The sequence below is a fragment of the Carassius auratus genome, chromosome 32 (genome assembly GCF_003368295.1).
Source record: "Carassius auratus strain Wakin chromosome 32, ASM336829v1, whole genome shotgun sequence".
In the NCBI taxonomy this organism is placed as follows: Eukaryota; Metazoa; Chordata; class Actinopteri; order Cypriniformes; family Cyprinidae; genus Carassius; species Carassius auratus.
The window spans coordinates 26,768,017-26,785,965 of NC_039274.1; the positions used below are offsets into that span (position 1 = coordinate 26,768,017).

Below are 17,949 nucleotides of genomic sequence, written 5' to 3' on the forward strand. Positions count from 1 at the left end.
CATTAACCTTGACAGCTCTAACATTAAGCAATCGTCTCTCTGCAGGTTCTTTGTCTCTGAGTGTGTTCCTGGTATCGGTGGGTTTAACGGTGTGTGTCGTGTGGCTGGTGGCGCTATGCGGGGTCTGTGGATGGTGTCAGCGCAAATTGGTGAGTGATGTCACTTCCTGCACAGGAAGTTTCCATATCATTGAAATTTCAACACACTATATTTGTGTTGGGTGCTCAGATGTAAAACAGAAAAAAAATAGGGAAGTTGCCTTGGGGTCATCTAATTATTTTTGTTTGCCATTTCCACAAATTGGTGTTGTGCACACAAATAGATTGATGGAAAACTAAAAACGCAATGGAAGGATTTAACAGCGTATTGTTAATATAGTAGCAGGAGGAGGGGGCATGGTGTGCCCTCGTTTGTGTTTACATCAGACCTCCATACAGATTGCCTTTCAATAGTTGTAAATCTCATTTTCTTTCTGGATAATTAGCTGTTGAGCCTGTAGTTTTCTGTTCAGCCTCAGCCTCTGCAGAACAAGATTTGCCATTCAACTCTTGTAAAGCAATTCAGCGCAAGGCGGCCAAATGAGACTGAATCGTGAGGGAGGAAAGAACAGAACGTGTATTAAGGAAAAAGAATAATTAGGCTAAATTATTTATATATAAACATAAAAAGGTGATTACATAGCCATTTGATTAATAGCCAGTTGATAAAAAGAATCCATAAACAAAATGAGTCACCTGGGGTCACTTGAATCGAATTATCCTCTCCCCAAACGGACCACCTATTCTTCAAAATTAATTACCTTTAGCACATTAATGTGTCACTTGCTTTTGGCCTAGAAGAGTAGCCGAATGTGAAGGCATCGTTTCACAACCGTGCATGCGTAATACAGAATCCGTGTTTTCCATTCGTCATCTGAGAGGAGTGATCAGTTTTGAGATGGTCAGCGCAGGCCAGACGGAGGGAAAGAGAGGAGGAGTGCGAGGCAGACGGGAAGACTGCAGGGTGGCTAAAAAGAGATTTCAGGCTTTAATTACACTCAGTAATGGCTTCCCCATCACGTGCCCGGCCTGCGGGCATCTACCGTCTTCATGTTATTACAATGAGGGATTACAAACTCGCTTCTCGTTTTATTCGCTCATTTTCTTGAGCATTTTTTGCTCATCCTCTTTAGCCATTTTCAGACGTAGTAATTTTCAGTCTCAATCAGAATGTGATTGTTCTCTCGTCCTCTGTTTTCATACTGTTCTTAATTGCTGTTTGGTGACTATAAAATTATTAGAAAAAAAAGTTTTGTCATAAAATTTATTGTGTTTTCACACTAGAGCTTTCGGCGGGGAGCAACTTTCCTGGTACCTGTGATTCTGCCAAACTCAGAGCTGTTTATTAATGCAAAAACTACATATGTGACTGATTTCTAGAAGTCTGAATCTCATGAAAACATGCTGGGGGGAAAACTTAAGTGTGTTTGTTTTATTTTCTAACAAATGTTCGACAATGGACATGAATGTCTCAGGAAAGGTCTGTCATTTTCTGTGCTGGAAATGACTTTTTTTGTCTTTCTAAGTTAAATTACTTTGCTAGAATTATATTTATTCTAATCACACACTTTTTGCATAATTGACATTTACTGCTTTTATAGTTCATCTGGTCTCTTTGGTAAACAAGTGAAATGTCATATTGCTTATTTTTTTATATTTTAGGATTGTAAGGTTATGAGTAAAACAATGCAATCTATAAATGACATGTTTGAAAAGTAGGAAAAATACATGAAGGCATGTTTCTGTTTGAATGTGATTCTTTTTTAATTTTATATGGTTTATTGTTAGAAATTTATTAAAAATTTGAATTAGCTTTTATTTGTATATGTGCATTGTTTTATATTTTTATTTATTTTTATATTTAGTGTATTTTTAATTCAGTCTGAATTCAAATTTAATGTTTTATTTCATTAAAAATTATAATAATATATTATATAGTATTATTTGAATATTTTATTTTTTAGTTGCCAAGACAGCATTTTACATTTTAGTAAATTGTAATATATATATATATATATATATATATATATATATATATATATATATATATATATATATATATATATATATATATATATGTATATATATATATATATATATATATGTATATATATATATATATATATATATGTATATATATATAATATATATAAAGAAGAAAGAAACACCCAGTTTTATTCAAATCAACAAAATTAAAGGCATTACAAAGGTATGTATGAATTCGACCTATTATTATTATTACATTACATTGATTTATTTATTACTGACATTTTTTTGCATGACAAGAATGATAAATTGAGGGTAAAATGTGCTTTATTGTCAAGTAAATAATATCACAATCCAGAAAACGTAAGTGGTGTAACAGATTTCCTTGGTTCAAGCTGAAAGTATTTTTTTCTTTCACCTGTGCCAACATCAGCCATGAGTCATCATGATCCAAACTCCTTTACAAACGGACTTTGACCGTTGCTGTAAATAAGGATTAGTGTTTTTGGTTTAATGAAAGTGGTCAGTCTTTTGATCAGCAGAAGCAGAACTGATCTTAATGAGTGAATAAGTCGGGATGTGTTATGTAAGGTTGCACAGTGAGAGTCTCTCTGGCCTTTTTGTTTCTCATACCTCATACTGCCACGCCGCAGGGCTCACTAATGATTCATATGTTTTTTTGTCCACAACACCCCACGCTCTGCTCTGCTCCGCTCCGCGCCGACAGACTGCATTCACTCTCCTTCTCCCAAATAGATTTGACAGCACTGGGCGGTTTCAGGTCAAGACTACAAAGTTTCTCTCTGTCTGATCCAGCTCTGAGTCTGGAGAGATTAGAGATCAGCGTGTTGAAATGGACAGAACGCTCGCTGAAGTTGATCTCAAATGTTGTACATTCATAATGTGAGAAGGTCAGTTTTTTTTTTTTTTTTTTTTTTTTATTATTATTTTTCTGTTTATATTTATTTCCAGCCTTTCAACCCATCCATGTTCACATCCATGACTTGTGATGACTTGTTTTTGGTTTGTAATTCTATCCATCTATCCATCCATCCATCCATCCATCCATCCATCTATCCATCCATCTATCCATCTTTCTATCCATCTATCCATCTATCTATCTATCTAACTTTCAATCTATCTATCTATCTATCTATCTATCTATCTATCTATCTATCTATCTATCTATCTATCTATCTATCTATCTATCTATCTATCTATCTATCTATCTATCTATCTATCTATCTATCTATCTATCTATCTATCTATCTATCTATCTATCTATCTGTCTGTCTGTCTATCTATCTATCTATCTATCTATCTATCTATCTATCTATCTATCTATCTATCTAACTTTCAATCTATCTATCTATCTATCTATCTATCTATCTATCTATCTATCTATCTATCTATCTATCTATCTATCTATCTATCTATCTATCTATCTATCTATCTATCTAACTTTCAATCTATCTATCTATCATTTGATCCATCCTTCTGTCTATCCGTCTATCTATCACTCGTTTTGTTGTTCTCTCTCTATCCATCCATCCATCCGTCCATCATTTTCTATATCTATCATTCTGTCATTGGGTGTCCACCCCTTCATCCATCTATATATCCATCCTTCTCTCTCTCTCTCTCTCTCTCTCTCTCTCTCTCTCTCTCTCTCTCTCTCTCTCTCTATATATATATATATATATATATATATATATATATATATATATATATATATATATATATATATATATATATATATATCTAATCCATTCTTCCTTCTGTATGTCTATTCATCTATTTATCCATCTATCATTGTATGTATCCATCCATCTAACTGTCCACTCCTCTTTCTGTCTGTCTTCATCTATTCTATCTGTCTGTCTATTCATCCATCCATCCATCCATCCATCTTCCTATTGTTGTATACATCCATCCTTTCATGCATCGGTCTTTCCATCCATCAATCTATTATTCATCCATCTATCGTACTATACTCCCCGGACACTTTATCAAGTACACCTGTTCAATTGCTTGGTAACACAAATTGCTAATCAGCCAATTAAATGGAAGCAACTCAGTGTAGGCATCTAGCTGTGGAGAAGACAACTTGCTGAAGATGAATCCGAGCATCAGAATTGGGAAGAAAGGGGATTTAAGGGACTCTGAACATGGATTGGTTGTTGGTGCCAGACGGGCTGGTCTGAGTATTTCAAAAACTGCTGATCTACTGGGATTTTCACACACAACCATCTCTAGGGTTTACAGAGAATGATCCGAAAAAGAGAAAATACCCAGTGAGCGGCAGTTGTGTGGACAAACATGCCTTGTTGATGTCAGAGGTCAGATGAGATTGGGCAGACTGGTTAGAGATGATAGAAAGGCAACAGTTACTCAAATAACCACTCGTTACAACCAAGGTATGCAGAAGAGCATCTCTGAACACACAACACATCGATCCCTGAAACAGATGAACTACAGCAGCAGAAGACCACACCAGGTGCTGCTCCTGTCAGCTAAGAACAAGAAACAGAGGCTACAATTCACACAGGCTTACCAAAATTGGACAAAAGAAGATTGGAAAAATGTTGCCTGGTCTGGGTCAGATGGTAGGGTCAGAATTTGGTGTAAAGAACATGAAAGCATGGATTCATCTTCTCTTGTCTCAATGGTTAAGGCTGGTGGTGGTGGTGTAATGGTGTGGGGGATATTTTCCTGGCACACTTTGGGCCCCTTAGTACCAACTGAGCATCGTTTAAACACCACAGCCTACTTGAGTATTGTTGCTGACCATGTCCATCCCTTTGTCTAACACTTTTCTTTCCGATGTGACTGTTAGGAATCATTTTCACTAGTGAATCATGTAACAAAAGATGGAGAGAAATGTATCAGTGTAAAAGTAATGTAAAAGTATCAGTGATGCAGCGCTCTCCGTGTGCTCTTCACATGTGAGAAAGAGCTGGATTTGTTGTGAGACGATAACCTGTGAAAGATCTCCCTGCTTCTCTTACAGACAGTCTCACACTCTCTATCAGCTGATGATGTCATGTTTCCCCATGCTCCTTCGCCTGTCTTTTGTGATTATAAATTCTGTTTGAAAACCCACTCCTAGTCTGCCTTTGCTATTTTTCTCCTTGATTTTTTTTTCTTTCCCTTTACTTTTTTTCCCCCACCTTTGATAGCGTACTGCATGCCTGTCAGAGATCTACACTAGCATTTCTTATCTTAAACAACTCTTAAACAACCCTCAGCCCAGCATCATTACGGTGTGAGCTCTGTAGGTCTGCAATCCTCCAGCATCACCATGGCTGGAGAAATACCTCTGGATACAGCCTCCGAGGCCTGGACCCCACCTTGGCTCATAGACTCAGTGGCTCCATTTTGCTTCCACCGTCACCAGCTCCACTGGGCTTCCCCGTCCCTCCGGCTCCAACCTTGGTCTGGCGTCGACCATCCGGCACCTCAGGACTCCACTCCTCCAGCTGCGCCTTTTCCCTTCGTCTCTCGGGCTCTGTCTGGCTCCTTTATCACTTCTGCTCCTCCTCAGTACTCAGTCGCTCCGGATCCACAGTGGATCTCCGAATCTTTGCCTCCACCTTGGTCGCCAGAGCCCTCGGGTCCTCGGCATCTGCCTGGCTCAAATTCTGCATGGCACAAATTCCAGTTCAAACTCATATCTCCTAATGCAAAATAGCTTGCTTGTATTGCAAATCACAAGATGTTTGTACCTGTGTATGAACACTTTTGTTTTGCTTCCTCTTTTGTTACCTCTCATTACATCGGTAGACAGATCATTGCAGAGGAGCACTGCATGTTGGCAGGTGACATAATTTTAAATGCTCAAAACTGGCAGGCTATTGTTGCACCCAAACCAAGACACTGCTCTCTCTTCCTCCCATTTGTATCATTTATCATCTCTTACATAACTGCTGGCGGCTGATGGCTTTCAGAGGACTCTGTAATAAATATTCCACCTGCAGAATCACTTTGAGATGGATTGGCCAATCAAGAGATGGTGGGGAGGAGTGCATCTTTGACAGACAGGATATGATGTAATTAGCCTTTATGTAATTGGTTGCATCGATCAGTAGAGTTGTCTCAGTTGTCTGCCAAAAGCACGACTGTTTGCATATGGTGCATTATGGAAGCATATGAGTGTTTTCTCAAGCTCAACTGTAGTCTTTTGGCTTGAATGTCCATTGAAATTATGCTTTTCAATTTCAGGCCTAACTATGCATGTGTGACTTTGTCTGAATGTGTGTTTACAGTATTTGGCCACATTTGCCTCAGTCTCTATTTAATGTTATGATAGTTAACTAAATCTGTTAAAAACATTTTCATTAATTGCAATAAATAAGCATTAACTCTGTTTGACCACTTTAGCCTGACTCTTTGGGCAAGGCAAGGCAAGTTTATTTATATAGCACATTTCGTACACAATGGTAATTCAAAGTGCTTTACATAAAAGAAAGTAAAATAATCATGAAGAAAAATAATAACAAAAATAAAACAAGCAATTTTAAAACTTTTAAAATGATTAAAACTTTTAAAAACAGAAAATGATTTTACATAAAAAATAAATAAAAATAAAATAAAACATTGAAAATATAGTGCAATCAGTTCGGACATTGCACAGTGCTCATTCAATAAATGCACAGCTAAACAGATGGGTTTTGAGTCTAGATTAGATCTTGACTAGTGTTTTAGCACATTTGATCTCTTCTGGAAGCTGATTCCAATTGTGGGCAGCATAGTAACTAAAGGCAGACTCCCCTTGTTTTGTGTGAACCTTTGGTATTTCTAACTGACTTGATCCTAGTGATCTGAGTGCTCTGTTAGGTTTATATTCAGTGAACATATCTGCAATATATTTCGGTCCTAGGTCATTTAGTGACTTATATACGAGTAAAAGTACTTTAAAATCAATCCTAAATGTAACTGGAAGACTGGTGTGATATGCTCAGATTTCCTGGTTCTAGTCAGAATCCTGGCAGCAGCGTTCTGAATGAGCTGCAGCTGTCTAATGGTCTTTTTGGGAAGGTCGGTGAGGAGCCCATTACAATAGTCCACCCTGCTGGTGATAAAGGCATGAACAAGTTTCTCCAAGTCTTGACTGGAAACATAACATCTAATTCTTGAAATGTTTTTTAGATGATGGTATGCTGATTTAGTTACTGCTTTGACATGACTACTGAAACTAAGGTCTGTCTCCAGAATCACACCAAGATTCCTGACTTGATTTTTAGTTGTTTGACCCCTAGAGTCAAGGTATGCATTCACCTTGAACACTTCATCTTTGTTTCCAAATGCAATGACTTCAGTTTTTTCCTTGTTTAACTGAAGAAAGTTCTGGCACATCCAACTGTTAATTTCATCAATGCATTGGCAGAGGAAGTCAATGGGGCTGTAGTCATTTGGAGATAAGGCTAGGTAAATCTGGGTATCATCAGCATAGCTGTGGTAGGCAATTTGGTTCTTTCTCATTATTTGACTTAGTGGAAGGATATACAGGCTAAACAAGAGCGGTGCAAGAATTGACCCTTGTGGGACTCCGCATGTCATGGACATCCACTTAGACTTATGCTCTCCTAGACTCACATAATAGCCTCTCCCTTCTAAGTATGACCTGAACCATTTAAGTACCATCCCAGAAAGCCCGACACAGTTTTCCAGTCTCTCTAGTAGTTTATTATTATTTACATTTACCTGACGCTTTTATCCAAAGCGACTTACAATTGCTATATATATGTCAGAGGTCGCACGCCTCTGTAGCAACTAGGGGTTAAGTGTCTTGCAGTGGATTCGAACCCAGGTCTCTCACACCAAAGGCATGTGACTTATCCACTGCGCCAACACCATTATTATTATTATTATTATATGTTTTACTATCTTTTCTAGACTGTTATGTTATGTTCCTAGATGTCAGTTTTATTTTAATTTTGAATTTGGTCATGGTGGTTTAGCACTTTATTTCTCAAATTTATTCAATAAATGAATAAATTAAAAAAATATATATGTATATAGAGAAATAATTTCTACATATCTTTACTCCTACTTGAAAAGAGCATCTACTAGAGCTTCTCAAAAATGGAGAAAATGTTAACTTTTGCAATGCATTCTGATGTAGGCATCCACTTGTGCTTTCGCTTGATTAGATAGATTCACCTGCTCTTTCGACATCTTCAAAGTGCATCTTATGCCTTCCAATCCATCAAACACTCCATTAGAGTTTCTCTAGTGTGTAAACAACCCAAGGGTCTCAGACTTGTCATTAATATCTGCGTAAAACCCCTCTTTGGCTGTTGATGGTGTGTATTAGCTTTATCACTGCATCTGTCTAGCTGTACTGATTAATTAAACCGTGTGACTTGCAGCGGTTGCACAGAATTTGCTGAAATATGGCACTTGATGAAATTATATCCGGCAATCTTCCATCTCCCTTCCATGTGTTGTTCTCTCACATTTCTTTCTTTGTTTCTGAAGGGGATGAGGAATAAGCCGGGGGTGGAGACAGCGGGGACCCCAGACTCGGTGTCTGTGTCGGGGAGAGGCCGAGGAGAAAATAAAGCAATCAAGTAGGTGCCTCCTGTAGGGCTTAACTATAGCGGTTAATGTCTCAATAATGAGAGGAAAATATTGATTCATGCTACTCAAAGTTGTACATGGAACTGAAAATCCAAACGTCTGTGTTCATAATGGAATACTGCACTCTGCAGGGAATATACTGGATATACTTTCATCTCAGTAAGCATGTGTACCGAACGAATACAGCATTGTTTTACATTTTTCAATGTTAAATGCGCGCCGCTGAATGACGTCTGTACTTCCTGGTCAGAGAGCACCTGTCCATCAAAAGTAGTCACTATCCAATCAGAGTAGATCTCTGTTAAACCCGCCCCCACGAGAGGTTTGTGTCAAAACACCAAACAAAAAACTACGAAACATAAGCGAAATCTGTGGCAATGAATTCAGAATCCACGATTAGCGAAAACGAATCTTTGAAAAATATTAACAAAGAATGAAGCATATTTGAAGAGCCTGTTAAATTTGTGCGACTGAGTTCATTTTTTTTCATTTTCATTGTGTTTTTCTTCTTTCGTAATGGCATATTTTTGATAGTTTCTGAAAAAGTTACGTTGAAAAAACGTGAAACGTGATACACATATGTTTTAAACATTTGTAATATTCCCTCCTTATTTGTCATTTATTCAGGAGTTTTAATTGGTATTTATAGTTTCTGAAGTGTTATATTCGATTCTCACATCAGCTGTGGCATGTGTTGTGGTCAGTACTATGGACAACACTGACTTGTTGTTTGCAAATATCAGAAATCGTCTGTTCTCATGTTCTGGCTAATGCATGCTAGCATAAATAATGTCCTATTTGCATTATGGCCTTTTTATGCTGTGCACTGTATTCAAATTTGCAGTAAGAACAGAATCACAATATGGAAATATATTTGACTTGACCTTGAATTTTCCAATTTATGAATGAAGCAGAATTCATTTTTATTTTCTATTTAAAATTTAGCCATTTTAATTAAATTCGATTCGATTATAATGATTCGATTCTGCATTCTTTAAGTGCATTCATGGGATTATTTAAATGCTTCTACTAAATTCTTTAAATGCTTAGTCAGGGGGCAAATTACAGTAGCATTTATGGTTAGAGAACCATAGGTTAAAAAAATAAATAAATAAATAAAAAACTTTTGTCCATTGTTAAATGCTAGTTCAATGATGCAACATGGCATACGTAAAAATGTATGTAAGCCAAGTTTTTAGAAAAGAGCTTAAAGAGTATTATGTATAAGCTAACATTTTGTCACACCAGGGGCGTAGCCATAATTTCAGAAGTGACAGAAATGTCAAATACAATCATTTTATGTATGTAGCCTATATAATAATAATTATTTTTATTATTTTATTTTTTTTTACAAGGAATTATATTCTTTTTTAATTACTTTTAATTAGCTGTAATAAATCAAATACACTGCTGGACAATAATCAATCATTTGTAATCGAAATTTTTTTCCTAATGGCAGCTTTATGATTGTTTTATATACTAGGCTACATTTAATTAGCAATTATTTAAATTTTCTGCACAGAATAAGGTAGAAAATCTACTTTATAGTTTCTGTACTGTAATAAATGTCAATTAGCACTACATCATTCATAATTTTTTTGTGTTTTTTTTTTTTTGTTTCATCAGTTCATTCTGCTTTTATTCAGTTTAGCTGCAGATAAAGCCTGGCACGTCTATCAGAGCGAGATCGCTTCTCTTTCAGTGTGAAAACGTCTTCATTTCTATTTATCTTTTCCTCTCCATCAGCGAATGATTCTGAGAGAATTCTGAGAGGATTCTGAGAGTTTGCTAATGAAACAAACGCTACTTTCATGCATCTGATTATCAGATTAATCTCGAGCTCTTATTTCAAGGTCGTTGTTAATGCTGTGGTTAATTTTAAAAGTTTCCTTTGTATATTCGGTTCATCTGCATTGTTTAAACACATTTATCATTCAATGGAACTGTGCATATGATTTAGACACTTACATTTCTGCTCCGTCCATGCAATAGATACAGCTCCGGTAACTCCGTCGGTAAGATGCAGAGGGCCATTGACAAACTACAGAAGAGTAAAACTACTTCACGTTAGCATTACTGGCCACGAGTCCTATAGATCACACGTCAGCTGCGTCGGAGACGAACGGAGCGCGAGCGCAATCCTGTGACAGTCTCGCGTTAAACAGTGGAGTGCGTGAAGGACAGATAAGAGGCACGATTCACGAACACTCTTCAAGGTCTCCATTAATTCGTGCATGTAGTAATTTAATGTGTATACATTTTGAAAGCATTGAATCGCTATAGAAATCGCGATTCATTCGATTCTCAGCATTTTGAATTGATTACTGTCCGAGATCGGCGATTCACGATTCAAAAATCATGTTTCAAGATCGATGCTTATGAATCGACAGGGTTTGTAATCGATGCATCGAGAAAACGAGTGAATCGTTACACCCCTAATTTTTAGACAAAAAAACTTCAGTGTTACAAAATATTAGTATTAGACCAACTCTAAAGCCTTTTTCATTCTGAACACGGGCAGTGTTTCTGAGCAAACCACATAAATAACCTAAAAAAAAAAAGTAAGTGTGGCTCTTAAATAGTAAGATAAGGCTTTCACACACACTTGATGATGTTTAGGTCAGCAGTGTGAAGCAGCACACTTCCAGCATTAATCCACTTGGAGCACTTGCTCTGGTAACTACTGCAGGCTGAATATTAATCAGGCAATGCTCTAATTAGACACCAATGCAGCTCGCAGCAGATGGATACTGTTTTTATATCTGTACAAGAGGGCAGAAAGCTAATCACCTGTGACCGCACAAGGGCAGGGTGAGCCGTTCCGCCACACATTTCATTGTGTTTCTCAAACTCAAATGAGACGTTTATATTTCTTTTACTGAAGGAGGAGAGAAGCCCACAACACCAGTGTGGAACGTTTACATGCATTATGATACTTAACTGTTTGATCAAGTTTAAGAGTTAAGTATTATAATTTATAATTTGGTGAAATTATAAAATGATGAAATGAGATGATGCACCTAAAGTATTTACTTTATTCTTTAAACAGAATATTTTGATATAATATTATTTTATATGTTTTTGGTAATGCTTCTCACCACTAATTGGGTGTCTTATCTCTGATATGTCTTCTCCTTTCTGTATTAGTTGCTTCTGTTGTTTTATAGAGATCAGAAATGTGAAGCTACAGTAAGCTGCTAAAGACTCAGATCCAGTGCACTGACAGCACAGAATACATGTGACTTTAAGTTGTTTGTGCAAAATATCCATCTCAAAACCCATTTAATCTCACCCTTTGAGCTATTTTTACATCGGCTATTGTGTTCAGAAATCTTTGACTTTTGCAAGACTTCATGCCACTTAAAAACACAGGAGCTCTGAAACGCTGTTAGAGAAAGCTTGTCTTAAAAAGTCCAGTGTTTCCTCTCTCTCTCTCTCTCTCTGGACTGTCGGTCTATCTGAACTCTGTTTCTACAGTTATTTGACTATTCCTGAAGATACGTTGTGTGGCTCTTTCAGCTGTCTTTCTGTCTGTCCGCAGTGATCTTGACAGGGACTTTTGGAATAACAATGACAGCAGCAATGTGCAGCAGCGCTGGAGCTCCTACCCACCCAAGGAGTTCCTCCTCAACATGTCCCCCTACGCACCCTACGGAGACCCTCGCCTCACGCCCAAGTGAGTCTTGGTTATACAGCTGGTAAGGGACCCCTTCTCTCTGCGCAGGGCTGTACTGAAAGGGGAAGTCCATTCAGTCTTCTCTTATTCCAGCGATCCTCTTTAGCTTACAGGGACTTACCTGTGTCTCATGAAACCTATAAAGGTGAATGTTCTCCAAGTCATGTTTCACCCCAAAAATCAAAAGGAAAAAATGGGGAAATTATATTTAGCATGAAGAAAATGAAACCTGTTTTTTAGGAGCATTCAGACTTTTTTACATTTTTAGATTTTTAACAAACTTTTTTTTTACTATTCCTGTTACTATAATACAAAATAAATACAATTTATGAGAATTGGTGTGGAATGTGCATCGAATTAAGTGTGTTTTTTTTTTTCATGCAATGTTATTTCTTATAATTTATTCAGATTTTTGGAGTAAAATATTACTACTTCTCCAGGTTTTGTGATTTTCACCTGTGACCTCATACTTAAAGTTGACATAGACATCTTAATTCTTCGAGGTCAATTTGCATGACCCACAATACATGTCCAAAGCCTGTGAGTCGTGCCAGTCATATTTGCCATTGACCCCATCTGAAAGATGTATATCTAGGGCAGTCCACGCCATTTTCTAGCATTGTAGTTGGCTTTTTGTTAATCAGCGTACACTACAATCAGTCTGAAAACCAGATTAAATGTCCAATTTTTAGGTCAGCCCATAGCTCTCAGTGAGACATGGCATGAGTCCCACTGAGGGTTGTGAGGTTCCCCATTTCCTTGAGTTTTAATTGCTTAATTGAAGTCATTATCTTCGAGGAGAAGTCATATTTCTGGTTTAATGCCCGGGATAAATTAGAATCTTATCTGAAAGGTGACAGATACAGACTTCAGGCTCCTGCCCTATTTTATTTTATTTTATTTTATTTTTCTTTATTATTATTTTATTTTATCTTTATTCTTTTCTTTTTTTATCAGTTCTTTTCTTCTTAAATCATACATTTGCTAGTTGAGTTGAGTTTAGTAATCCAAACCACATTTGTTTAACATTTTAAACAAAATCTTACATTTTCCAACAAATTAAATACAAACCAAAATCTGAATTCATATGATATCGCCAGCTCATAACAAGTTTTTGTTTCATGTGATCGGGATAGTAACAAACGGTATGACTGCTAGGTATATGACTCATGTGTTGTATTCTAAAATGTTAAAACTCATGTATATGTGGACAGACGTAATTGTCACACACCTGGACTCATTTAATGTGTTTTTGCCCGTGACCCAGTTTCTGTCTTTCCGTGTTTGATTAGTTCCCAGGTGTGTCCATTATCTTCCTCATGTGTTCCATGTCCCTGTTAATTTAATGATTCCATCCACCTGTGTTTCCCCAATTATCTGTTGTTCATAAGCCGTGTCCCTTCAGTTCTGTTTTGTCGGGTCTTCTCACTTGTGACCATTTGCTACTTACGTGTGTCTACCTCTGTGCTCCATGTTGGATATACCCTGTGTTGGATATATTAAAAACCTTATTCCGTTTATCCTCGACTCCGTATTCCTTCAGGCAGCGTAAAACCGTGACAGAAGACCCGACCTAAAGAAGAAAATAGAAAACTGCGTGTTTTTTTCCTCCGTTTTGTTTTTGTGTTTTCAAAGTCTTTTTGTTTCGTAGTGTTCTATGGATCCCCTCTATCGTCCCGAATTCCTCATCCTCCTGCTGAAGCAGGAAGGACGTTCTCTCGAGGACCATACCAGACAGTTTCTCCTATTAGCTAATGCCACCAGCTACCCGGACAACGCGCTCTGCACCTTCTACAACACCAGCCTGAATTCCAAATGCAGAGCGTTGTCGTCCGAAGATGGTCCTCGAGAGGATTTCGCCGCATTCGTGGAGTGGACTCTGGCGAGAAATGGCTCATCTCTCACCATCTGCCCCATAGAGGACCTCGCCAGCCCCACTCCCGACCCAGAGACCAGCCAGCCACCATCACGCCGCACGGAGCCAGAGCCCACCGCAGCCGCAGAGCCCGAGCCATCCACTGACAGGGAACAGGATCTCGAGAGCGCGACTGACCAGGTGTGTGAGCCGGCCACACCGTGCATCGTGGGAGTCCTCGTGGAGATCGAGGGCATGGAGGAAAGCCCTGCCCACACTCCTGCGACTGAGGGTGAGCTGTATGCAGTCTCTGAAGATCATATGGAGCAAGTTCTGGATCTGATGGACTGGTCTATGGAGGTAATCCCTAATTTTCCTGTTTCCCTGCTGGTTCCGTCCAGCCCTGATTCCCCCGTATACCCTCTCAGTCTCCCACTCCTACCTCCTCCAGTCATTTCCTCTGCTCCATTTCCGCTGGTTCCGCCCAGCCCTGAATTTTCTGTTTCTCCGCTGGTTCCGCCCAGCTCTGAATTTTCTGTTTCTCCGCTGGTTCCGCCCAGCTCTGAATTTTCTGTTTCTCCGCTGGTTCCGCCCAGCCCTGAGTTTTCTGTTTCTCCGCTGGTTCCGCCCAGCCCTGAGTTTTCTGTTTCTCCGCTGGTTCCGCCCAGCCCTGAATCTTCTGTGTCACCGCTGGTCCCGCCCAGCCCTGAATCTTCTGTCTCTCTGCTGGTTCCGCCCAGCCCTGAATCTTCTGTGTCACCGCTGGTCCCGCCCAGCCCTGAATCTTCTGTCTCTCCGCTGGTTCCGCCCAGCCCTGAATTTTCTGTTTCTCCGCTGGTTCCGCCCAGCCCTGAGTTTCCTGTGTCTCCGCTGGTTCCGCCCAGCTCTGAATCTTCTGTGTCTCCGCTGGTTCCGTCCAGCCCTGAATCATCTGTGTCTCCGCTGGTTCCACCCAGCCCTGAATCTTCTGTGTCTCCTGTATTCCCTCCCAGCCTCCCTCTCCCGCCTCCTCCCAAACCTGCTGGTCCCTCTACTCCTTCGCTGGTTCCATCCAGTCCTGATCCTCCTGTCCTTCCTCCCATCCTTCTCCTCTCTCCTCCTCCTAGACCAGCCAGTTCCTCGCCATCCCTGCTGGTGCCAGTCAGTCCCGCAGCTCACCCTCAGTCCGCGCCATCGGGGCGCGGTGGTTTGCCGCTGGACTGCCAGTCTCCAGCTCCGCCTTGGCGTGTTAAGGCCCTGTCTCCGCCTCCAGCCTCCGAGCCCTGGACTCCTCCTCGGTCCTTCGACCCAGCGGCTCCGCCTTGGCTCTTAGCTCCCTCGTCTCCACCGTGGCCTGTCATCCCACCTGCTCCACCGGGCTCCCTCGTCCCTCCGGCTCCACCTTGGTCAGTCGTCGACCATCCGCCGCCTCGGGACTCCACTCCTCTGGTTCCACCTCGTCACTCCATCCCTCCGGCTCTGTCAGGCTCCTCCTTCCCTCCGGTTCCACCTCCATCCTCGGGCGCTCCGGCTCCACAGCGGTCTGCCAGGACCCTGCCTCCGCCTTGGTCGCCTGAGCCTTCTGCTCCACCTAGGCCCTCCGGAACCTCGACGTCCCCCTGGCTCTGCGGCTGTGCTGCTCCATCTTGGGCTCCTCACCCACCGGTGCAGTCTCCGCCTGTCGGCCCCCTGGTGTCGTCGACCCTTCCTTCACCATGGCTCCTCCCGCCGTCGACCCCACCTTGGATCTCCGTCCTGGCTGGTCTCTGGTGGACCATCTGGCTCCTCCTGCTCCTGTCTCCTCCCTGGCTCCTTCCTCCGTCGTCTCCTCCCTGGCTCCTCCTTCTGTGGTCCCTGTCTGCTGGCCCCCTCCTGGAAGTCCGTCCTCCACCGGAACCTCCTCCCAAGTTCCCACCTACGCCTCCCCCTGTTGTTTCTACGGTGCGAGGACGCACCTACCGGGAGGGGGGAGTACTGTCACACACCTGGACTCATTTAATGTGTTTTTGCCCGTGACCCAGTTTCTGTCTTTCCGTGTTTGATTAGTTCCCAGGTGTGTCCATTATCTTCCTCATGTGTTCCATGTCCCTGTTAATTTAATGATTCCATCCACCTGTGTTTCCCCAATTATCTGTTGTTCATAAGCCGTGTCCCTTCAGTTCTGTTTTGTCGGGTCTTCTCACTTGTGCTCACTTGTGACCATTTGCTACTTACGTGTGTCTACCTCTGTGCTCCATGTTGGATATCCCCTGTGTTGGATATATTAAAAACCTTATTCCGTTTATCCTCGACTCCGTATTCCTTCAGGCAGCGTAAAACCGTGACAGTAATCTTCAGACATTTTTCTTTTTTCTGCACTGATTTTTGCCAAACTCTGTGATAGATGTGCAATCCCATTCTGTGGCTGTTTCTGCAGGCACAGATTCAGTGTGCGGTTTCCACCAGTGCTCTCAAATTTAATTCGCTAACTTCATTTTGGTTCTCTAATGAGGCAAGTTTGGAAACTTCAACTGCAAAGGAAGTTTGAGAGAAGATGAACGACTTAAATTTCAGCGTGTTCCTCACACGGTGCTGTCATGTGATCTCAGAGGACATGGAATACAGCACAGAGTCATATACACTACTTTTATCTTGTGTTTTCAAAAGAAACGCATTAAATAACGATTTTGTGCAAAAAAGAGGATTGTTAATGATAACAACATTAGAATTTTTTCGATGTAGGCTACTGTTCTGACTGATGGATCGCTAAAACATTCACATTTAGCCCAATTGATTTCTCAAGGCGCCTGTTCCCTACAGCCCTGCCAGCAGCACTAATGTCTCTAACTGCTAACATTTTACTCCCAGCCCATGGATGCATTCCATGGAGATGGACAACCCTCGAAATCTCTGACCTTTGACCCTGAAGGTTCAGATGCATTCAAGAACATCCTGACTGGAGGTGCACTGTATGTCTTGTCTGGTCCTGATCGAATGCCGAGGGTTGACTGTTAGCAATACGTCTATGTTGCTGTGCTGTTGTGTCTTTATGGTAGTTGTTGTATTTCGTCTCTCCAGTCACCTGTCACTTCCTCTTTGTAGCTTGGCTTTCAGTGTGTACCATACTGTTATATACTTGTGTGACACAGTTGCAGGAGTTTGCAAAATGAGATCTGCTTCTGACGGCTTCTTCATTTTTTTTGTCATAGATGCTGTTTAGTTAATTGATATAATTTATTTTACTTCTTACTTATCAGTCACTTTGTATTTACTTTATTTTAGCCATATAAAATCTATTAGCAGAAGCATTTCCATGTCTATTATTATACTATTTTGTACATAAATGTGCACTAAAACTGATAGCAATTAAATTAATATATATTGTTAATTATTTTTAAATATAGTAAATATTTCTGTTTCTTGAATTCTTAGAAAATGACTTAATTAAATGAATTTAATATTTAGTTTAATTCACTTTTTATATTCCTGTTTAGCTGGAATTCGCTTTATTTCCATTTTAGTTTAGTAATTGTAGTAATTCAGCTTTTCGACATTTTTAATTAGATTTTAAAATTCAAGTTCTTAATCAGGTATTTTTTTATTTTACATAATTCCATTAATGAAAATTATATTTAATAGTTTTTTTATTTCGTAAACGATAACTAACGTGGTGGAAATGCTGGCAGTTTGCCCCACAATTTTGGTGGAAAAAATGTCTCATTCACAAGTTGCTACAAATCGCCATCAAAATCTTTAATAGAGAGATACTGTATGTAAAGACTAGAGCATAAAAGGTACAGAGATTAAGACACGACTTACAGCAGTCAGCAACCTTGCCATCTGCTTTAACAAAT

The 17,949-nt window shown here is 39.9% G+C and overlaps 1 protein-coding gene across 2 annotated transcripts in view; it reads left to right on the top strand.

Moving 5' to 3' along the window:
* The window catches only part of LOC113051961 (synaptotagmin-7-like), a 106,138-nt gene that overhangs the window by 39,079 nt on the left and 49,110 nt on the right, over positions 1-17,949 (top strand). For both annotated transcript variants that reach the window (XM_026216160.1, XM_026216161.1), the window contains exons 2-4: positions 46-149; positions 8,505-8,596; positions 12,148-12,282. In XM_026216160.1, the coding sequence (XP_026071945.1) occupies positions 46-149; positions 8,505-8,596; positions 12,148-12,282 (331 nt within the window). The remainder of the gene's footprint in view (positions 1-45; positions 150-8,504; positions 8,597-12,147; positions 12,283-17,949) is intronic.